The following is a 25,291-nucleotide window of genomic DNA, read 5'->3' as shown; positions in this document are numbered from 1 at the left end:
CTGGAATCTTAATTTAATAAAACTCATTATCATTATTATTTAATGTACAATTATAGAACAATAATAATTTTCATGAGAATCACATATTTAATATTAAAAAGTAAAAATTTAGGAGAAAAAAATGACAGTGTCAAAATCTTTTAAAGAACTTAGAGAGTTTTAGAAAAATGACAGAAAACTAGGACACTCCATATGACTAAAACACTCTTTAAAAACTTACACTTGCTACTCTTTTCTTTCAAAGTAACTATCTTAAAAGAACATTTTCTATGGATTTATCCATAGTTAAATCTGTATCCACTGAGTCCCTGATAAGGAAAAATAAGAAAATCATGAGACTTACACTTTCTAACTTTTATGCCCCTTCTGGATTTTTACTGGCTGAATTATTTCTAAATTTTCTTGATTTAAAGATTTGCCTCTATTGTGTTACCTTAATTTCCTTGTTTCCTTTGTTCCATGTACAAGTGGATTCAAGACTTACCACCACTCCTTTGCATTCAAAGGTTAACTTGACTACGTAAAAGACTTTGTATTCTATCCACTGAAATATACTTTACTTACAGAAATCTGAGCCAGTCTGAATTTTCCACTTTCTAGGTAACCTGTTCTGTTTAATTTTTAAAGCCTAAGGTATTCACCAAAATATGTCTTAATATTGATCGCTCTGTGTAAGTTTTTTCCTTAAACACAGGGTTCCCTTCTGATCTACATGTTCACTTCTTTATTGTAAGAAAGTTTACTCTTCCTATGCTTTCAAATCTTTTTTATTTGCTTGCTTCTTTTTCATAAATATTAAGTGCACACACCACACACACATATACCAACACACAAACACACTGCATGTCTCTTGTTTACATTAACATTTTCATTGTTTTTTTCCATTTCATTTATCTAAATTATCTCCAGCTTATTCTCCATGTCGTCCCTGACTATGTTTTCCCGTGTCTATGTAATTTTTCCTGCTTCTAATATAGCTTTCTTTCTTGTAATGCCAGATCACTTTTATTCTTTTTGTTGCCTTATCTCTTTTTCTATTTTCTTGCATGTTTTCTTTAAACCCTTGCTTCAAAAGAAACCACATGTCTTTATTTTCATTCTTGGAAATCACATAGATGAGCACATGTGAATTTTTTGCTTGATGTTATAGTCCTTCTGTTGTTACTATGATTCTTAACTATCTTTCCTATGGTATCTTTCCATAGTTTTATGGTTTTCAGGATGGTATATGTTTGAATTTCACTCATATTTGAAAAGGGCAGTCCTATCTAACAAGTAGTTGCTGATTGGTTGTGGCTAAAGAGCAGTCATAGTGAATAGACTGGGACAGTAGCAGTTTACACTTAGTGGTGTTATTTCAGACCTGGTTCTAATCAAATCAGTGGTTCCATCTGTTTAGGGGTATATTTCTGCTTGTTATTTCAGACCTGGTTCTAATCAAATCAGCGGTTCCATCTGTTTAGGGGTATATTTCAGCTCCATAGTCTCTTTCAGAATATGCTGGAGAGCTGTGTGATTCATAGTTCAACCTTGCATATTGAAGGTTCTTGTTGTGGAGATTTAGCATTTAATTGTCTCTCTCCAGCTGTCTCAATTAATGTTGCCAAGCCAACTGCCATATATATTTTTTCCCCACCCCACTATTTCTGGCCCCTGCTTCCTGCAAAAAGTGGGAGTTTGCATGTCTTCTCTTTAAGGCCTGAATTTGTTTCCTGCTCTTCCATGTAGAGAAAGATTCAGCAATGTATCCCATCATGCCTCCAGATTCCATTATTCCAAATAAGACCGTCCCTTCATGGATGTGCCTTTCATTTTTAAGATTTCTGTGTCCCATAGAAGGTCTGTAAATACTTTCATCCATTTTCAGAATCCTTCTGTATGTGGGCCCATAATTCAGTGTATTTGTCAATCGTTCTTTATTTTTTTTCTTCCTTTTTTTGGTTATTGGCAGTTGGTGTTGGGGAAGCAGGGAAGTAGAAATATATATATTTCATTTCCTTCATCTGAACATTTTTTTCAACAAAAGCATAATAAACAAACAAAAACTGATCCTGCTAATCTGGGTCTTGAGAATGTTGTGTTGAAGCCAGTGTTCTCATGTATTTCTGGTAGCATATTCAATTGGTATCTGTTGATTATTCAGCTTGCTCTTGACCAAATCAATTTCTTTTTTCATCCTGAGGACACAACTAGATTTTATTTACCTGATTCCCTCTCAGCTAGGTATTACCATGTAATTGATTTCTACCAAAAGAGAGTGAGCATATCCAGACTGGCATTTTAAAGCTTATTGTATGTTTCTCCATGCCCTGTCCCATTCTGTCTTGCTGAAATAGAGCCAAACCCAAGTTCACCAATGGGCTGCTTTTTAAGGATAACAACCCTTGGTCTACTGATAGTAAGTTTTTCCAAATAGGAATATAACTCAGGAGATGAGCTTAAATCCAGTTCTCCTGTTGAAGGCTGAAGAACACAAGATAATCCCCAATATGTCAAAGAGATACAGAGAATCTGAGAACTAAGTCTCAAAAATATTTTGGGAGTGGGTACTCATACGTGAAATTGCCTAAAAAAAAAAAAATAAGAAGGTTACTAAGGTTTTAAGGGGGTTCTGTTTCCAAAGATGATATAATCTTAGACTAACAGCATGTGTAACTGTTTAAGACTTGAAACAACCCTTAGGCACTCAACCTTCTACAGGCTTGGAAGTGGAATGATAAAACTGTGTGGTGCCCAAGGAAACTATGTGCCCACGACTCACCTCACATATGTTCATGGAGGATGATGGAAAAGGAAGAGTCTCTCAAAGGGCAGATCCAGAGACTACTAAGAAAAACTGACCAGGAAGCTATGCTCAAAAAGCAAAATCAGAATTTAATCAAGAAATTTTGTCCATCACCAAGAGTTCTTCGCAATGGCTCCTACTTTTCCATTTTTCCCTCTCTTGAATGGCAGGTTTTATTCTATCCTAGCCCCACCACTGAGAGTCAGTTGTGTGAGAGACAATCAACTTATTATTTCCTCAGATTTTTTTTTGTTTTGTAGAGATCTGTCCTTCACTTGGAGATACTGGACTTGGAGCTGGTTGGTATTCAAAAGATAAAATTTCAGAAGGTATCATCTGAATTCCCCATTTGCTGACCAAGAATATAAACCAAACAAAAAATCAGCATTTCATTTATTAAAAAGAAAAAAAAATAGATGGTAATCCCATCTATCAGGAAGTTTTCTCTGGTATCAGGTAAAGTTTTCTTGAAGATTTTCCAATGTAAAGAAGCAGTGTAGGAATTTAGTTGAAACATTTGGAAAACAAAAGTGGCTGAAGACCATGTTGATTCTAGTTAAATATAGAGATATGGTCACTGATGTTAAGCTCTGGTAATTAATAATTGTAAATCAACCAATGTGTTTTCCACCGCATGCTAGGTATATGACACAATCCACTGTTGGAGGCAAAAGGTTGTTAAGTATACTTAATTTTGCTTGTAGAATTAAATAATTATTACTTGGTAATTTTCTGAGGTAAATAGTGTTTTTAAGAAGACTGTATTTCAAGAACAAGAAGAGATTAGAACAGTTTTTCTCTCCTTTACCTCCTCAGTTGAGGCATGTAGATTAGGAAGAATAGCACACTAGTTGTTTTAAATAAGCCTTTTTTATAACTTCTATTTTTAAATATATATTAAAAAGTCCCACATAACTTATATTTTAGAATATACACACACACACCCTTCTCGTACTTTTCCTAAAGTACAAACTGCTATTGACTCATGAATAAAATATAAAAAGGACCCCCCAAAATTGTTAATAGTTAAAAATGAAATGTATGCACTGTAATATTCTAAACATGGATCCAACAATAAGAAACGCCAAAAGATCTCAAGTTCAATGAGGCTTGATGGAGAGAGAGAAACATCTGTATTTCCATGTATCAGTACGTTCCCACATAGCCGTGTATAACTAGAGACACATTATATTCTCCAGAGTGACAGATTTTTACTTTCCTATAGTGCTGCCCCATTAGTGACTTAATCAGATAAATATGGTTTAAAACTGGATCACATAAAAAGTGAAACTGGTTGGCAAAGGGAACATTTCTAAATGGCTTTTCTGTATTAGCAGGAAATGGCTTTTCTGTATTAGCAGGTAACTGTAACTTTGTAAAGCCAAAATTTGGACATTCTTTTTCTATCTAGAGATTTGAAATCTGAGCATGCCTCTTAATCCAAAATTGGGAGCAAATTTTCTTAATGGCAAGAAATTACTTTTTAAATTTAAATTTCACAAAGATGCTACCACGTTAACTTTTCCATTTTGATTTCTTCATGTTTGTCTTCCTCTTCTACATGGATCTATTGCAGTCACTTTATTTTGAGATCTCTTTGAAGATTATCCTGAAATACCATCTATTGCTAACATGTTTGAGATCTATTACCAGATAATGGTGGACACAAATGTCATGATATTAAATGTGTGATGTTACTTGTTTCCTTCTTCCAGATGTTTTTCAAAGCTCACCCTAAATTCTCAAATGCCGCGTCTTCCATGAAGCATTAGGAGATTGTGAATATACCATCCAAAAGTGATTCCTCTTTCCTTAAAAACACTGTGCCCTTAAACCACCTAACATTTATATTAGATAAACATTAAATCCTTTAGACCTTAATGCATTACACTAGATAAAATCTTCCATTAGATAATTGTGAGATTATAATCTCTCTCTAAATTCTAAGGCATTTGAGAATATGCTGTTAAATTTTGTACTTCATATGTTTAATATATGTAGTTCATTATGTTTAATATAGTGCACTGTTACAGTAGATTCCTCATAAACATTTGCTTAGTGAACAAATGAAATACATATATTTCTAACAACTATTACTTGATAAAAAATTAATTTTGTTGTGAATGTTGTTTTTAAGAGATTCCTTGCTGCTGTCAACATCACGAAGCTGCATTTATCCAGATATATTTGCACCTCTTTGATCTCCTTAATTATCAAAACTACTAAATTTAATATTAACATTCAACCTTGATATTTAAAATTACATGCTTCATATTGGAAGAATTATTCTAAATTACAGTAGTATTTTTTCTCAAAAGAAAGCTAAGAAAGAGAATGTTATAGACAAAGACAAACTAAGATGAAAACTGAGTCAACAACTTCAACAAACTACATTCAGATTAAAACTTGGGTATACATTTTATACTTCAGTACAGTGGTATGCATTTCTAATAAAATATATCCTGAATAATTTGTTTTAAATTGAGGTAAAACTAACGTAAAAACCTATCCTGGATTAACTACTTTTCTAGCCCTAAAGTCTCAATTCAATATCATATGTCTCTTGAATGTCATGACAGATCCCAGCCTGTTATGGAATGTCATATAATAACAGAAAATATTGATTGAGCACTTATTGGACCTGGAGCTACATAGAACTTTTATTTAATTATATGATCTCAATTAATATTCAAACTAAAACTCTGATGTGGATACTCTTTTATCCACATTTTGTAATTGAGGAAACTAAGGTTAAAAGTCAGTAACTTGCTCAAGGTTACATTTTTTGTTGCAGCTGGGACTAATATCTATATTTAATTCTGCAGTCAATGATTTTAACCACTATAATTTTCTAAGCAAAATTAGAGAAGAGAGAGCAATTATTTTTTTAAAAATAATTATTTCTTAAACTTATCTTGGTCTAGAGAATAGAATAATATAAAAACTGAAATAAATAATATCAGTTTTAAAGTTAGCCATGCTAGAAAATACTCTCATATTATTCTTGGGAGAAATTTGCCAATATTTAAGAGCAACTTGACAATCTGTTTCAATGATTTTAACCATGGACTCAAAAATTGAAGTTCCAAAACTATATCTTAGTAAACAGCAAATAAATAATAAAACTGCATGCACAAATATATTTGTCAGAATTATTCATAAGTGAAAGTTTGAAAGCATTCTAAATTTCCAATAATATAAATATTTTAAGTTAGTTATGGTATATATAACCATAAAAAAGAATATTAGCATTTCAAAATTATTGAGATAGGGAAATAAAATGCATAAAGATTGAAAAGGAAGAAATAAAACTATAGTTATCTCCAGATGACATTACAATGTTTGTAGAAACCTTTAAATTTAAATTTAAAGGAAACTATTAAATAGCTATAAGAAATAATAATCAAACTTGGCAAGGTTGCAGAATATAAGGTCAATATACAGAATTCTTATACCTCAATAATAAAACAACTCAATTTTTTTTAATGGACAACAGATTTGAACAGATATTTCACAAAAGAAGATGCAGAGATGAAAAATAAGTGCATGAAAAGATTCTCAACATCCTTGATCATTAAAGAAGTGCAAATTAAATCAATAATAATAAGATACATTCCACACGCAATATAATGCTTAATGTTAAAAAGACTGGCAATACTAAGTGTCGGTGAGAATGCAAAGCAAATGAGACTGTCATGTATTGCTTGTTGGAATGCAAAGTGGTCCAGCCACTTTGGAAAACAATAGGGTAGTATCTAATAATCTTGCCAGACAACCCAGCAAGTCCACTCCTAGGTATTTATTGAGAGAAAGGGAAACATAATCACATGAAGATGTTTATGCAAATATTCATAGCAGCATTATTCATAATAGACTAAAACTGGAAGCAACCCAAATGTTTAAAAAATATAAATGTCTGCTTTTTCTTGCTATTCCTACTTAATGAGTAACTATTTTCCAGGAAAACATCTGTAAGCGTCTGTATCTCTGGCATGCAAACCTCTGCCATCCAGGAGGGTACCAAGGTGCCCCAGGGCATCTCTTGTTCCTCACCAGGTAAATAACCATATTATAGTTCTCAACAGCTTTCTAAATAGAGTTTGTCTTAATTGCTCTCCTAACTACTTTCCCTGCATCCACCCTGGCTTCCTCACAGTATATTCTCAATAAAACAGCCAGAGTGATCCTACAAGAACATGTCTGAGCACATCACTCTTTTGTTCAAAACCATCCCAATGGCTTCCCCTCTCACTCTAAATAAAACCCCCAATTCTTACAATAGTCTATAAGGCCTTACATGGTCAGCGCTGTTACCTCCCTAAATCATCTCATCTTGCTATACCCCTTACTCACTCCATTAGAGCCACATCTGTCTATCTGCTTTCCCTTGGACATGCCACACACATTCTACCTCAGGGCCTTTGCATGTGCTGTTCCTCTGTCTGGAATGCTCTACTCCCAGATGGCTCCCTTATTTACGTTTGTAACATAAATAACAACTCAAATATCAACTGAAAAACAAGAGCTTCCCTGACCACGATATTTAAAATAAACTCCTTCTCTGTTAGCCTTCTCCAAACTCTCCCATTCTTTTTGCTTTTTATTTATTTACTCTGAAAGTATCACCACCTGACAAATGTTTACTTGCTTGATAAACTAACTGTAATCCTATCCACTGTAATATAAGCAGAGACTTTGGCTCTTTTATTCACTACTATTTACTCTAGTGTCTATAATAGTGCCTGGTACATAGTAGGTGTTTACTAAATATCTGTTGAATTAATGAACTGTCACATTGTGGATAGGCCACATGGGATCACCATTTCCATCCCTATCTATGTATATTTTTAACTCCCATGTATCTTCAAATGTGCAAAGCTGTTACTATACAATTGGAAGACATTGATGACTAACTTTGTATTACAGAACTTTCCATCTGTGAATTATTCTTACTAATGAGCATCAGAAATTGAAATAAAAAAGGTCAACCCACTAAAATTATTTTGACGTACTTGCTTCTCATGTTTTCATTATTTTCATTTTGCCTGTTTGTGAAAGGAGTTCTCATATCACTTATCTGTTGAGAATAAGGAGAACACACAGTTCATTTTAATGTCATGTATATATGCTTTAGAAAATGATTAACTTATCTGGAATGAAAAATAGATATTGAATGATGACATACAAACCAGGTAAATAGATATTGAAAGTTTTTCCTACTAGTTTCTATACATTCTATAAAGTACAGACTAACAAATAAAGAACATATGTTTCTACCTTACTCTGAATTTGGCATATCTTTGAAGTAAATAAATATTTGAAAATGTCTTCACCAACACTTGAAACTTTCTATTGTTATATGTGATAATTATTTAGTATATAATTCATGTTCATATTTTATCTCAATATCTTCCTTTCACTAAGAAAATGAATTGAATTTATTTTAACTAAACATCGGCTATGATTCTTGACTTTTAAAATTCTGGGGACTTCCCTGGTGGTCCAGTGGTAAAGAACATGTCTTCCAATGCAGGGGACATGGGTTCGATCCCTGGTTGGGGAACTAAGATCCCAAATGCCATGGGGCAACTAAGACCGCGTGAAACAACTACTGAGCTTGTGTGCCTCAACAAGAGAGCCCACATGTTGCGAACTACAGAGCCCACGCACCCTGGAGCCTGCGCGCCACAAATGGAGAGAGAAAAAATCCACACACCACAACTAGAGGGAAGCCTGTGCACCAAAACAAAGAGCCTGTGCCGCATCGAAAGATCACGTACACCTCAACGAAGACCCCACATGCCGCAGCCAAGACCCGACACAGCCAAAAAACCACAGAAAATAAATATAATAAAAAAATAAAAAATAAAATTCTGTATGACTTTTCCCATGTGAAAAGCAAACATGACAAAATAATCTTTCCGAGGCCAAATATAATGATTTCCTCGCAGCATGAAATAAGTATTATGGCTCTATCTTTGTTATCCACCTACCTTTCAATCCATGTATCCATCATCTATCTACCTGTCAACAAAGTCATTAACGTTCACACTATATATATAATTTATTGAAATACCCTATGTATTACTTTTGCATTTATTGAAACACAAATTTTCATATGGATTTCTCAACTCTTCACACTCTATGAAATAGCTGATAGGTCTATCAATGTCAAAATTCAACAGACTGCAGTAACATTTTAAAAATGTAAATAGGAAACCTGAGAAACTCTACAAAGATGGAAATTAAAAAGTGTGGTAAGCTAGGAGGCAAGGGGCTTAATTGCTCTACATATTAACTATATTTCTATAATAATTTTAGTCTCACTATCAGTTGAAACAGGGGAAGTAACATTTCCCTCGATACGGCCAAGATAAGGCCCATGATCTGCCCTCAGCTTATGCAATTAATTTCCAGTGCATTTGCACACTGGGAATGCAAAACCAAGTAATTTTCACCCGGAGTCCTTTCTATTTTGGCATTTCTGACAGCATTCCCAAGAACCCTCCACGAATTTAGAGTGTGTTTAAGTCAGCACCCACATAAAACTCTCCGATACTCAATCATTATTCTCTTCGGAGCCTATTAGCCTTACTTGAATTTGTCGCATATGGACTGCTGGAGTAACATTTTCTTTCTTATGAAAACTCTTTTTTTTCTCCTTTGGTTAGCACTACCACCTGGTGACCTGGAGAGCTGATATTGAACTTCTGTTTAATTCTCACCCTAATTAGCTGAAGCAGCTGAGCAACTGGAAACCCCTGCCTCCCTCCCTTCTGAGGCTCAAATCCACTGTACTCCAGGCCATTCCACTTTAGGAAGGAAGAAGTCAATCTGCGATTCAAATGTGGTCTGATTCCGCAGGGCCACGTGCTACTTCTTAGCTTCTAAGTTGGCCTGTACCCATATCTTTAAATAACATTAAATAGGCTTTGGCACAGTTGCAACAAGTCAAGTTTTCCTAATCTGATGTTTTCTCACATCCAAAATAGTGAAGGCCTCTTCACTAGTACTCCATTTCACATAAGGGCATTTGAAGCATTCCACACAGGCTAGTTGAAATTGCATGCAATTAAGGGAGAACCTCATGTATTTAAAATAATCTCCCAAGGCTTTAAGATTTGCCATATAAGCAAAAGTGTGTGCTATTTCGAATTAATCACTCACCTTCATTGCACAAAATGTTGGAACTAAGCTTCCTTTCCTTTCCGCTCTTTCCCAAATCATTGTCTCTTCAAGTATAAAAATGAAATCTTCTATATTTTCATGGCAAGTAGAAACTAACGTAAAACACTTAATTTCCATTACCTTTATTCTAGTTTCCTTATCAGGATAGCATTGCTACCTCAGGTAAATAAGTTATTGAAGCCCAAAATAGATTTTATGAGTTCTAGGAGAAAAATATGAGCAGTTCTTATAACTGGCTGATTAGGATGTTTGTTAAGAAAGCTTGCGATCAGAAAGGCCCCTAAGAATCTCTGTTCCGAAGTGGGAAAATATCATTACAAGACACCTTAAAGTAATTACTCTAGCATAAAACCTGCATGAATACCTATATTCATATATTCCTCATTAAAAATTTTTCTTTATAATTTAATTTATCATAATAAAAATGAAGAGTTTTTTTGAGATTTCTTTGAAAATTAGGCTTTTACATTAACAGACTAAATGCCAGAGGATTCATTTACTTTTCTCCACAGACTAAGTCTACCACAAAACTCTTGTTTTCTTCTTTCTTATCAATTATTTCTTGCTGAAAGAACCCCTTTCCTTTCCTTTCCTTTCCTTTTCTTCATCTTTCTAAGTTCCTGAGTTCCTCAAAGACTATCACAGAATGACTACAAAAGCTAAAGATGCCTTTTTCTCACAGTTAACACTTACTCCAGGTAGCTCTATTGTTCCTGCCTACTTGCACTGTCCATATAGATTTACAAGTCACTCCAGGTTTAAATGCCAGATTAACTTGCAAGAAAATTCTGCCATGTTGTTCACCCTGGAAAACTACTGAACACCTCAGAATTCAATATGCGTGTGTATGGTTGATCTGTGTTAGTATGCTCATTTGGGAGCTCAGCTCAGTGCTCTCTGACGACCTAGATGGGTGGCGTGGGGGGGTGGGAGGGAGGTCCAAGAGGGAGGGGATATAGGTATACATACAGCTGATTCACTTCATTGGACAGCCGAAACTAACACAACATTGTAAAGCAATTTTACTCCAATTAAAAAATAAATAAATAAAATAAACATAAAGGTGTCTCCTAATTATATGAGAAGCCTCCAGGAGATTTCCATGCTTGGGAAAATTTCTAAGACACCCAGATTTTGAGTTTTGTTCACAGCTATCAGACAGCATATCCGAAATGGTAACATATTTAATAACAAGAATAAAAAAGTGTTTTTGAACAGTTAAAACTGAATCCCTGATGTCCTGATTGTTGAATGATCAGCTCATGACACTAGGATCCAAAGAAAGCCACCCTCACTGCTATTGAGGATACTACTCTAAGGCAGCTCCACAGGAGCACCTGCCTGTCTAAACTGATGCCCTAAATACCTTCTGGGCCTCAAAAGCAGTGATTTTCATATTGCTGTGGATGTCAGAATCACATGAGGTGCTTCATAGAATGCAGATTCCTAGGTAGTGGTGGGAATATGCAATTTTTAATAAAACATCTCAGGTGCAGTGGTCCTGATGCAGGTGGTCTCTCAGCTCATACTCAAAGAAGCCCTGCACCTGAATATGCAAAAGATTCCCAGCAAGCAGCAGAAGAGATAACTCAAATTCATGGAAGGAAAAACACTAAGATAATACTATCACAGTCCAATAATCTAACATCAGAGGAATATTTAGGTCTCTGTGCTAAAAGCACATATTACAAATATCTATTCAAGTAAAGTTGATGGTATAAATGACCATCTTGGAGGAAGCTTTACCTAAATCATTTAAATTATGTGTGAACAGGTATTTCAAATTATTGGGAAGCTTAGAGAAATCCTAGAGAAATTCTTATGAAATCTCAGGCTCAGGTTTCAAAGCAATTATAAAATCAAAAGAATCATAACTTTTGTCAAATGTGACCAGACAGTACTAACTACAATGTGAATTCTAATTTTTTAAATTTGTGAGACACTAAAGAGCATATATACATTTATTCAAACAAACTTGTACTTGCATTTGGAAATTTAGACTATTTATTCTTAAAAAAGAATGGCTTATGCAAATTCATGTAAGCTACAAACATCACCCACACTTTTGTAACTCAAGAGTGCAGGCTGTTATGAAAATGGATCAAACCTACAGAAGGATGTCGAAATATCTCTCTTCTACTTTCTACTCAGCACTCTCAGACATTAGACATTAATATTAAAACATTTTCACCTACAGAGCTGAAACACAAATTTTGCACTGGAAGTTTACAAATTTGCTTTTGATTTAATGCAGTACAATTGAACTGTCTCTAAGAAAGTTTGTCGTCCTCAAGAGCCACAGGCCTGCCCTTATGCCCCAGGAGGTTTGAGCTTCTCAGAAGTACCTGGAATGTATGGTAGCTCCCCCTAAATCCTTATCTCAAGGACAACATCTGTGACTCCACCCTCAAAAGGTTTCTAAAGATAGCTCAAAGGAACATGTTACCTCACTCTTTAACCTTGAGCAAACAAGCGTACCCCTGTAGGAACAGTGTGGCTTGAAAATTCAGCAATCTACTCTAGCCTTTTACTGGGTAATCATAGAAAGAAAGCTGAAGACTCCCAGCTCATTATAGTAAATGTCCTGAAAATGCTTTCAAGCTATCTTTAACATTTACTGTGACAAAGTGTTGCGTAAACTAAGACCAATTTGGAGGCCTTTTGGATATGAATTTTTAAGTAATTGCATGCAGAAAGGTATAAAATGAGAGGGCTTCAAGGTGACTTTTTTGTATATCTCAAGAGGAACGTTAGCTGATAAAGACAAATAATTAAATCCCCAGCCTCATAGATGTGAGAAATATTGTGATCTCTTAGGGATGGCCACAAAGCTCCTGAATGAACTCATTGAGTCACTATTCAGAGCATGGAAAGATCTGCCCTGGCCAGAAAGTCCAAAAGCATAACTACAAGCTAATTTTAAATAGCCTTTGGTCAATGGCAGAAGATTGGAAGCATACAGCTAACAATAAATCTTATTTTGCAATAAACAATTTTATCACTTCCAGGATTTCATAAGTATTTAATTGTAATCCTTTTGCACACACATTCTAGTGGCTTAACAAAAGATAAACATAATCTACACATGGTTACTTCTCCCAAATGATTCTAATATAAACAGCTGAAGAATCATCCTTCTCTCCCTGCCCAGTGAGTACAATATAAAATCCATTTTAATCAGTATTCCCAGTATTCTATTATTAATAACTCTTAGATTCCATTATAAAACACAGCTAAGGAAGAAAAATGTTTATACTGAGATTATATAGCACTTTCAAAAAAGAAAAAGGCAGGAATTGAGGAAAGAATTCTGAAACTAAATATCCTTTTTGAAATCAGAATTTATAAAGCAGTAGACAATGTCAGAGGGATCCAGGATTCTTAATCAGGTTTTGCATAGCCATGATCAGGTGAAGTGAAGCAGTCCTGTTATCTCCATAACCGAGTGGGGAAATCAGGACAAAATGTCCAGTCTGCCAAGGTATTTCGCATAAAAGGTTTCCAAGTCATTCCTTCTCAGTGTCCCCTACAAAAGGTCAACACATTACAATTTAAACGTCCAGACATCAACATAGGAAAAGCTACTCTTCCGCTAGCCCAGTTCAGGATGAAGTCGCTTTTTAGGTACATAATGCTCCTATTTTCTGCAATGAGCAAAGAAATAATGAACACATGTTTGGCAGGGGAAACTTTAAACAAGGTACTGGAGAGCCATCCAGAAGACACAGAACTTCTAATAAAAACTATGATAGAGGAAGTCTCAGAAGGAGCAGATTAGTACCAATCAGTTTGCAAACATTGTTAAGGCAGTTTTAACAATGCTGCTATCAGTCCTGAAACTAAGGCCCAGAAACAAAAACAATGCATGAGGGTAGGTCTGAGGTATTCTCATAGTCTGCTTCTTCATGAGCCATTGTATTTTCACTGGCTCACATACTGAATTTCCAGTTCTCCTAACATATCGCAGATTTATAAACTCAGAAACAAGTTGATAAAAATGTATTTATTAATTTTTTAACTTATACAGTCTTCAAAAATGTATTAACTACTACTGATGACAGCTCACCAGTACTTAGAGCACTTCTAAGTGTGACAATCATAATCTCCAGGCACAGGTTCTGTGCTTATTGTTAATAAAACACTAATACTTTAAAAGATATAACTGCTATCTTATTTCTTAACAAGATTTGCAAACTAAGTTGTAAGATTCTGTCCTAGTTAGGCTTTTTTAGGTGATTGGGTCCTTAATGGAATAGCCTATAACAGAATTTTTAAAATATGCTATACGAGCTAAAAATATATGTTATGACATTAATAATGCAATAATCTGGCATGTGTTCTACAATACATAATTGAATTTTCCAGGAAACTGGTGACTAAATAAATAAATCAATGCAGTAACTGCCCAGGGCAAGGGTGGTGATGATGATGGTGATGATGATGATGATTTATCTCTGGAACTCTTGGATATGAACAAATGTTCCAAACAATTTTCATGTATTTTGACTATTTTCAAACAAAATACCACATAGGTCCACAATCCAGTTCTACACACTTTTATAGCTTTTACAAATCATACTCAGAGCATGTTAATGACTTTAAATATCCAAATCCAGTGGATATTATACTTCCTAAAGTGCAACTTCCAAATTTCCAGTTTCTACTACATATTAAGCTAATAAATAACTTCAACAAGAGTTCTTACATTATCTAGCTGCCAATTCCACTCCTTCTCAAATCTATGTTTTAATCAATTTGTTGCATGAGTATCACTGTGGTAACAGTTCTCTTGCCCTAAATCCATCCTCTAGTTTACACTTTATCCTGCTCTCATTTTATTACTTTTAAAACTTTAGTAGATTTCCATAGCAAACTTTCATTTTTCTGATGGAATTTCCTACATGATGTCCTCCATAATCTTTCTAGACCACATTAATTCTTTATATTACAACATTTGCATAATATTTTATTCATCATATTGACATAGTGAATATAGTTAATTGTCTACAGTGTATTGTCCCTGCTAGACCATGAATTCATTGAAAACAAGAAATGCATCTTGTTCATTTTTATATCTCTCAATCTAGCAATGCTTCATCAACAAACATGAACACAACAACAACAAACATGAACACCCAACAAAAAATATCTAGGCATTTACTCACTAATTTCAAAGTTCAAGTCATAACACAATGATATTTGCGAGGCAATTGATTAATTCCTTACACACAAGTAATGAAAATTAGAACATCTAAGTGCAGAAGCAGTGCCATTTCCTATAGAAGCGTATACCATAAAAAATGAGGAAATAATATGACATTTCCAGACCCAATGTAAATAAAGTTATAGAGCTTGACTTAGGGACCTAAAAAAATGGGGAGAAACAACATGTTTTGATATTGGAAAGCTCACATTTGAAAATATGTTAATTCTTTAAAAATTAACTTATAAATCCAATCAATGCATATTCAGTCAAAACTGCAGCAGGATTTTTAATGGGCTTTGTCAAACGGATTTTAAAATCTATACTTAAGAGAAAACACGTAAGATTTTGAACAAGAACAAGAGAAAATGTTGTCAACCACAACATACTATAAAGCTAATCAGAGCAACATGGTACTAGAGCCAAAAAGAACAGAGACCAGTTAAACAGAATTGAATCAATTCCCTAAAATATAAGTATTTGCATTAAGATAAAGATATCATTTCAAATCTTTAATAAGAAAGTCCTTTAAACAAATAGGATTAAATAATTGGTTATAAATATATTAATGTTAAAGAAAATTAGACCACTCTTCCATTCTATACATAAAAACTAATTAGAGAAGGAAGGGTGAGGAGATAGATGTAAAAACAAAATAGCTTTCAAATAAAAAATGAAATATTTTCAAAATGTTCATATAGAGAAGGTCTTCTATGGAAGTCAGACCAAAGAAACAGAAAGCTACAAAAGGAATGATTTAACATATAAATTAAAAGCCTTTGAGATGATGAAATACACCACAAAGTAAAAAATAATAATAATAACATAGTGTTGAGAGAAAATACTGTAAAATTGTTTTCTACAAAAAGGAGTAAAATCCAAAAAAATCCAAAATATATAGGAAAAGGGTAGGAAAAATACCTCACCCATCTTCTATTAGGCTTTTGTTTTTCCTTTAGCCAGGTAACAATTCACAGAAGAAAACAAAATACACATGGCAGATGTATATGAAAAGATGCACAAGTTAATTCAACTAGTTCTGTAACAGCTTCAAAAAAATGATTTTTGCTGCCATACTGTCAAAAATGTAAAAGATGTATATACTCTTTATTATCATGAAGGGTTTGGGGGCATTGGGCCCTCTCATATGTGGTTGATGGAGGGTTCTACTGGGAAACCCTTTGGAATACAATTTGTAATATTTATCAAAAATCTTATACTCTTTAAACCAAAAATTCCTCTTTCAGGAATCAATCCTATAAAAATACGTGTATGTACGACAAAAGACTGTTCAAGAACACTCAGTGCAGTCTTGATTATAATATTGAAAATTTAGCAACAATGGAATAAAGCTCCTCAGATTTATTTTTATAAATGAGTAGAAAACAGAATGTATTTCTGTTCACATAAAAAAAATTAAACTGTATGGAAATGTTTAAAAATGGCTGGATTTATATACATCAAATATTAATTTTATCTGTGAAGAGGGAGGGTAAGAACTATAGGATGTCATGGAAGGAGTAAAAGAAAATTTTCACATTGTCATCTCTCTTGTTTTAATCACTACAACTAGAATGCATTCATGTGGTTTTTATATATTTAAAAAACAACCATAAAAAATACCTAGAATATGTGTACTTAACTGCACAAAAAGATAGTGGGCCTGAAAGTTTATAGTTTGAATAATTAATAGTTAATTAGCAATTCATTCAACAAATATATATTGGTATAATCCTATACCAAAGATTAAGTTAGACAGTAGTAATACAAGGATGAGACAAAGCCCTACCCTCAAGATCACCCCAAAATCACAGGGACCCAGAAAAGTAGTTGAACCACAAGGTGACAACTGCTAAAGTACAGATCCACAGGATGTCACCTTATTCTTTCTGGGGAGGACAGATAGGTTTCAGGTAAGGTTGTGCAAGTGAAATTTTATTTTTAAGTGAATAGCAATATTCCCAACAGACAAGGGGAGTGCAAAGGAATTTCATATAATGGGCAGTCACCCTGACCTGAGGTCATAAGTGCTGCTGTGCTATTATCTGCAGTTGAATGTCACCCCTCCACTCCTCACTTAAAACCTGTGCACCCTTAGCTAAGAGATTTAACCCCTCTCAACCTCCACGACTCAGCTATAACATGGCTGCAGTAACCACACCCACTCCATGGGTTTACTGAGAAGACTGAACAAAATCATTCATAAAAGCCTCAGTACAGTACCTGGAACATACATATTGATAAATATTTGCTACTCTTCTGTTTGTTATCTATAAAGAAGCCAAAAGGAGCATGGTGTGTTCGGGAAACTGAAAGAAGACTGATATAGGTTGGTAGCAAAACTCTGAAACATTTACTAGAATACACTGAAATGTGAATAACCCTTAACTCCAAGTGACTGCAGGGTGTTTCCAAGTAAATGCAGAATAAATCTAATTTTGTGTTTATTTACTTCCATGCTAATAGGAAAATTATCTCATGATAAATAGAACAAATTTCAATATATATTCAAGGAGATTCCCCTGGTAAATTTGTATAAATGATAATGAAATTGTTTACTTCAAATGCTTAAGGCTTCCAAAATTGTTATTGAAAGCAATGTTCTGTCTTAGACAACAAGGAATTTAATTTTGGAAAAAATAATCATCTACTAAAATTAAAATATTTCATTAAAAAATAGCTTCTATCATTTAATGCAGATGAGTCAAAGATCCTTTCAATTTCCATCTTTCCTTCTGCCCTCTCTCTTTTAGTATATCACTACTTGTTTGCTTTCTCACCATCATTTCAAACCCGTAAGAATTCACCACTTCAAATCCTCTCAATCTTCCTATATTACCTGGCTCTTCTATTACTGCATATATATGAAGCCCTGGCCCTGTCAATTACTAGCTATGTGACTTTAGGTAAGTTACTTGACTTCTGTGACCCTCAGTCTCCTCATCTATATAATGGGAATAATAATAATAATACAGATCTGCTTATCTCATAAGGTTGCTGTGAAAATTATACAAATTACTATATGTAAAACAGAACAGTGCCTGGAAATTTATGTGTTTAATTAACTGGTAATATTAGTTCTCTTCTAGTTCCCTAACCTTTCCTTGTGGAACTCTTAACATAGCTCTCTTTTGCTTGCTTCTCTCTCAGGGCAATGTTACATTAAGTACACTCTCTTATTGGCTTTCTGAACTCTCTAAACTTCTATGTCAAAATAATCTTCATGTTATATGTAATGCTTTCTTCAAAGTCTTCATATCTTACTTAATCTTTATCTCCACATATGACTATCTTGTCAGGCTTTCCTCCACCTCACTCATTTCTAAATTTTTGTCCCATAATATCAGATTATTAAAATTAAAACTATACTTGATGTGAACAATACAAAATATTAAAAGGACTGAGTTATTTTACTATTTAGCCTCAAAATTGAGTAAAATAGCTTGGGTTTACGATCAACATTACTTTAAAGGAATAGCTATTTAATGACTATTCAAAAGAATACCTGATTTTTAACATTATAAATCTAACTATGAAAATAACACAAATATTACTATAACTAGTACTATAACTTCTGCTACAAGATTGATATATATTTTGTCCAGAACAGCTTTACCCAGTAGAATATTTATTTCTGTCTTGCAGTGCAAGATTTTCATAATGAATCACATTCAAAAATACATTAAAAAAAAAGATATACTAGTATACGTCATGAAAAATAAATGCTGATGCTTCAAGGTACTTTACATCAAAAATTAAATATGGCACAATGGTCATTTTGTAGAGTTCATTAATGAAATTGTAAAGAGAGTATTAATCTTGAGTGTTAAATTGAACTTGTGGCGAAAATTGATCAAGCTTCTCCTGACTCAGAAATACCCCAAGGCTACTATTGATCAAGAGTTTGGGACACTGATTATAATTCATATCCAAACACAAAGGGTGTGAGACAGAAATTATTTTTAAAAGATTTCTTATTCAAAACATATACATTATTTAGCTTAATAGAGGAAGTCTTAAGGGCATTAGTTTTATTGTGGAGAGCCACAGGAAAACATACCTGGCTAGGCTGAAGGCATCGTCGATCAAACCTGCTCGGTTACTGACAGAGAGAACCTATGAGGTCAACCAAAAAAAAAAAAAAAATGGAATCACTTAGGATTAAAATGGCAGATGTTCATATGTCAAAACAGATCTTTGATGAGTAAATCCAGTTTACCTCATGGTTCCTGATTAATTGATCAATTAATAATCTCCAATTCCTTAAATCATAGTTGACTCTAAAATAGCCAGTTTGATTGATGTTCCCCAATAACCAGCTTCCTTTGTCCAAAGAAGTTATTCTGTGGTGTTCTGAAAACAGCATTTTAGGGGGTAAGAGAGATTTGCAATTTTAAGGGTTAAAATAGAATGAAGTATGTTTTCTTAATACCAGATATCACAGTACCAATAATTAAAAGAGGACACCATCCTTAATACCTAATTGAAATCTACTCTTTAGTCAATTAATCACTATAGCTAGAATTTGCTAGAAAACCTTTAGTAGCTTACTCATTATTACTCTTGATAAAACCCTGTTATGAATATATAATTTTCTTTCTCAAGATAAATGTAACCAAGAAATCTACTACTGTATTCATGTGGCTTCCAGTTCCATTGTATATGTATCTGTGGAAAAGGCTTCAGGTGCACATTCTACTTATTTTATTCAGCAAGAAAGTGATTAAAGTAATAGGGCTCATTTATTTGAAAGTCACTGTTATTTCTTACCCTTTTCCTTGTGCTTTCTTGGATGTGCTAATAAATAACAGACTTTCCAGCATCATCAGTAATGCTGGAAAAAGGAACCTCATTTATTTAAGACTCTAATATTTCTACATATAATTAGAACAAAGATAATAAATTCTGCTTATTGGAATCACTTTGGAAAATGGTAACTTGATTATATTCACTGGTTAATTCAATTAAAGGAAGCCAGTAAAAGCAATCTTATAACTTACATATTTAACCCCTTCAAATATGATACAGATAGAGAACTCATTCACTTTTAATGGCAGCCTTTATTGACTTCCCAGAACCATAGTTTACAATTCTAATTATTTTGTTGCTGCTGCCCTCAGGACTCATCCTTCATAGAAGTTGCATAATGTATGAAGTTTACTTAAAATTCATATTTTATACACACACACACACACACACAGGTCTATCTAATTTCCACAGTGACTCAAAACCACAAAATGCATCATGGAAACCATTCATGTCAGTTCTGAGTAAGAGGCACAACCTCTAATTCTCACTCTTTTATCCAGGTTTTTACACATCAGACAACAAAACAAATTTTATTTTTACTTTTCTTAAGCGTTGAATTTACAGAATACTTTCTCTTAAGCAAAAGCCATACAAGAAGAGGTTATGCCACAAAAATTAATGAATGAATGTTAAAGATCATTAATTGTTCACGTCTAGAATGGGGTGGGCTAATGTAACCAACACGTTACATATTATCAACTTTCAGAAATACAGTAAAAAATACTTAAACATAAATGTATACTAAACATAAAAATCTAATCTTTAATGTTTCAAAGAGCACTTCAACTTCTTGACACCTTTATTAACAGTATGTGTTAGAACAGATAAAGAAATGAGGCTCAGACAGGTTAATTGAATTGTCTGAGACGGTGTATCTCAGGTATCCTGAATTCCGTGCCCTTTTTACCACGCATACTCTGTTGATACAAGATGGTATAACATTTTTATTGTATACGATACTGTATACTTTTTCATATTCTTATATTAATTTGAAAAAGGGGGAAATAACTTGGGAAACAAGAATTATAAAAGGAGTACGAAAACTTCTTGTAAAATTTTCCTATATATAAATGTTTGAACTTACGCCACTGATCGTCTTTTGTCCTCGGTAGAACTTATAAACTAGAGGCCAAGTAATGGCATTTAAGGCCCTTTCTAATTCTATGATTCAGTGGCAGAAGGGGATAGTTTTCTTAGTTTGAAATTTTACCCAGCTTAATCTGTGGTACTTAGGAAAATAAATCTGTCAGATATTGCTCTAAAATATTTATAGCTTCCCAAGTTTCTGATACTTTATATCTGCAGGTTTTTTTAAAATTTAATGTGCTTATCCACACAATTTCTGTGAAGCTTTAGAATGTCACCCTATTTTACAGATTTAAAAATAAAAAACAATAATCTAAAAAATGACATTTAAAAAACAAGTCCTCATAAAGACAGATTTTAGTTAATCATGTCTGAATTCACTGAAGAAAAATTGACTGAAATATTGAGGATATTGTTTCTCTTGAGCAACCCTAACTCTGTCTTCAGGAATAAGATTTTTATAGCAAAACATATTTAAATTGTTATTGAATTCACATAGGTTAAGAACAAGTTTAATCATTTTCATCTAAGAAGTGATTATTATTTAAAGAAATTACAATATTAAAGGATTGGGTTTAATATACGAACATATGATTAAACTTTTTACAATTGTGAAATGGGCATCAATTTCTATGATATTAAATCTGTTTTTTAAAGTTACTTCCTCCTGACATTTTAGATAGATGGCATAACTTAACTTCATGTGATGCACTTGGTTCTAGTTTTTTTAACTTTTGAATTCAACAATGTATAGGTAGAATAGAGGCCAACTAAAATAGGAAAACAATCCCTATACCGTCTATGTAGTCTGAGAAGAAAAAGAAAGGCAGGCATCTATTGTTTTTCAGTATTCTATTATTAAATTAATAACTAAAACCTGAAGGTTATTACTGTTCATGAATATTTTTACACCTTCGTTATAAATGAAATCTTTGGAGAAATGATTCCCTGAAAGGTATTCTAATAGATTTTTAAATACCTTTTTCTTTCTACTTAATTATATCTCTAAAATGTTCATCAAATTAACTAACGGCAAGCAATGAATTTTAAAGAGATCTTCTTCAATAGCCTAATGAGGTACAGTATGTGATGAGTACCATAATAAAAAGTATGGAAGTTATATTTCAAGTGTTCATAACAATTAAAATTTATATTTAGAATATATCCAAAATGGCACAAAACTTAGATTATATCAAGGCTCAAAGTAGTTGTCCTTTTATAGTATTTTATATCTTTATATTTTATCCTTCCTTTTGGAATAAAAAGAGAAAGGATATCAGATCTTTCTACTCAATGTTGGCTGGTTGCAAAACAATCAGAATTTAAAACAAATAAAGAAGTGAACCAGGGTAGCAAGGATAACAGTGTGAAACAAATTCAGGTATAATAACACATACTAGTTTTCTCACTGGACTCTTGCGAGAATCAAATTAGATAATGCTCTGTAGAGATTATAGAGAACCATTCCTGTGTATCCAGTGGCAAAGTGTCAAAACTGACAGATCTGCAAAGTAACCTACCGAAGTATTAAAATCTTGTGTGTGTGTGTGTGTGTGTGTGTGTGTGTGTGTGTGTGTGTTGGAAATAAACTTAGAAAAGAAAATCAAGCTCCTAAGACACTTTCGGCAAGTTATTTCTCAAGCCTTAATTTTCTCATTTGTAAGAGGGGACTAAAAAAAATGCTCTCTTTAAAGGCTTGTAACTTTCATATGAGCCAATATTTAAGGAAAGCGTTATACTATTATGCCGTTTTTAAAGTTTACTTCAAATTTGCAGCATCAATTTCCCTTTTAAGTTTTTTCTTTCCTAACATTTTTTAACACCTTTATTGGAGTATATTTGCTTTACAAAGGTGTGTTAGTTTCTGCTGTATAACAAAGTAAATCAGCTATACGTATACATATATCCCTATATCCCCTCCCTCTTGCGTCTCCCTCCAACCCTCCCTATCCCACCCCTCTAGGTGGTCACAAAGCACGGAGCTGATCTCCCTGTGCTATGAGGCTGCTTCCCAGTAGCTATCTATTTTACGTTTGGTAGTGTATATGTGTCCATGCCACTCTCTCACTCGTCCCAGCTTACCTTTCCCCCTCCTGGTGTCCTCAAGTCCATTCTCTACATCTGCTTATTTATTCCTGTCCTGTCCCTAAATTCTTCAGAACCATTTTTTCTTTAGATTCCATATATATGTGTGAGTATATGGTATTTTTTTTCTCATTCTGACTTATATCACTATGTATGACAGACTCTAGGTCCATCCACCTCACTACAAATAAATCAATTTCATTTCTTTTTATGGCTGAGTAATATTCCATTGTATATATGTACCACATCTTCTTTATCCATTGCTCTGTCGTTGGACACTTAGGTTGTTTCCATGTCCTGGCAATTGTAAATAGTGCTGCAATGAACATTGTGGTATATGACTCTTTTTGAATTATGGTTTTCTCAGGGTATATGCTCAGTAGTGGATTGCTGGGTTATATGGTACTTCTATTTATAGTTTTTTAAGAAACCTCCATACTGTTGTCCATAGTGGCTGTATCAATTTACATTCCCACCAACAGTGCAAGAGGGTTCCCTTTTCGCCACACCCTCTCCAGCATTTATTCTTTGTAGATTTTTTGATGACAGCCATTCTGACTGGTGCGAGGTGATACTTCATTGCAGTTTAGATTTACATTTCTGTAATGATTCGTGATGTTGGGCATCCTTCATGTGTTTGTTGGAAATCTGTATATCTTCTTTGGAGACATGTCTACTTAGATCTTTGGCCCATTTTTGGACTGGGTTGTTTGTTTTTTTGATATTGAGCTGCATGAGCTGCTTGTATATTTTGGAGATTAATCCTTTGGCAGTTGCTTCATTTGCAAATATTTTCTCCCATTCTGAGGGTTGTCTTTTTGTCTCATTTATGGTTTCCTTTGCTGTGCAAAAGCTTTCAAGTTTTATTAGGTCCCATTTGTTTATTTTTTAAAATGTCCATTTCTATAGGAGGTGGGTCAAAAAGGGTCTTGCTGTGACTTACGTCATAGTGTGTTCTGCCTATGTTTTCCTCTAAGAGTTTTATAGTGTTTAGCCTTACATTTAGGTCTTTAATCCATTTTGAGTTTATTTTTGTGTATGGTGTTAGGGAGTGTTCTAATTTCATTCTTTTACATGTAGCTGTCCAGTTTGACCAGCACCACTTATTGAAGAGGCTGTCTTTTCTCCATTGTATATTCTTGCCTCCTTTATCAAAGATAAAGTGACCATATGTGCATGGGTTTATCTCTGGGCTTTCTGTCCTGTTCCATTGATCTATATTTCTGTTTCTGTGCCAGTACCATACTCTCTTGATTGCTGTAGCATTTTAGTGTAGTCTGAAGTCTGGAAGCCTGATTCCTCTAGCTCCTTTTTTCTTTCTCAAGATTGCTTTGGCTATTGGAGGGTATTTTGTGATTCCATACAAATTGTGAAATTTTTTGTTCTAGTTCTGTGAAAAATGCCATTGGTAGTTTGATAGGGATTGCATTGAATCTCTAAATTGCTTTGGGTAGTATAGTCATTTTCACAATGTTGATTCTTCCAATCCAAGAACTCCATCTGTTTGTATCATCTTTAATTTCTTTCATCAGTGTCTTATAGTTTTCTGCATATAGGTCTTTTGTCTCCTTAGGTAGGTTTATTCCTAGGTATTTTATTCTTTTTCTTGCAAGGGTAAATCGGATGTTTCCTTAATTTCTCTTTCAGATTTTTCATCATTAGTGTATAGGAATGCAAGAGATTTCTGTGCATTAACTTTGTATCCTGCTACTTACTAAATTCATTGATTAGCTCTAGTAGTTTTCTGATACCATCTTTAGGATTCTCTATGTATAGTATCATGTCATCTGCAAACAGTGACAGCTTTACTTCGTTTCGATTTGCCTTCCTTTTATTTCTTTTTTGTCTCTGATTGCTGTGGCTAAAACTTCCAAAGCTATGTTGAATAAGAGTGGTGAGAGTGGGCAACCTTGTCTTGCTCCTGATCTTAGTGGAAATGGTCTCAGTTTTTCACCATTGAGAATGATGTTGGCTGTGGGTTTGTCATATATAGCCTTTATTATTTTGAGGTAAGTTCCCTCTATGCCTACTTTCTGGAGAGTTTTTATCATAAATTGGTGTTGAATTTTGTCGAAAGCTTTTTCTGCATCTATTGAGATGATCATATGGTTTTTCTCCTTCAATTTGTTAATACG

The 25,291-nt window shown here is 33.7% G+C and overlaps 1 protein-coding gene across 1 annotated transcript in view; it reads right to left on the bottom strand.

The window, feature by feature from the left end:
• Positions 1-25,291, bottom strand: part of TRHDE (thyrotropin releasing hormone degrading enzyme) — a 443,586-nt gene that overhangs the window by 62,714 nt on the left and 355,581 nt on the right. The window contains exons 11-12 of the mRNA XM_024122728.2: positions 19,396-19,529; positions 19,237-19,292 (exon numbers count right to left, since the gene is read on the bottom strand). Coding sequence (XP_023978496.2) covers positions 19,237-19,292; positions 19,396-19,529 — 190 coding nt within the window. The remainder of the gene's footprint in view (positions 1-19,236; positions 19,293-19,395; positions 19,530-25,291) is intronic.

The sequence above is a fragment of the Physeter macrocephalus genome, chromosome 6, assembly GCF_002837175.3.
Source record: "Physeter macrocephalus isolate SW-GA chromosome 6, ASM283717v5, whole genome shotgun sequence".
NCBI lineage: Eukaryota > Metazoa > Chordata > Mammalia > Artiodactyla > Physeteridae > Physeter > Physeter macrocephalus.
This window is presented reverse-complemented; position numbering and strand designations above follow the sequence as displayed.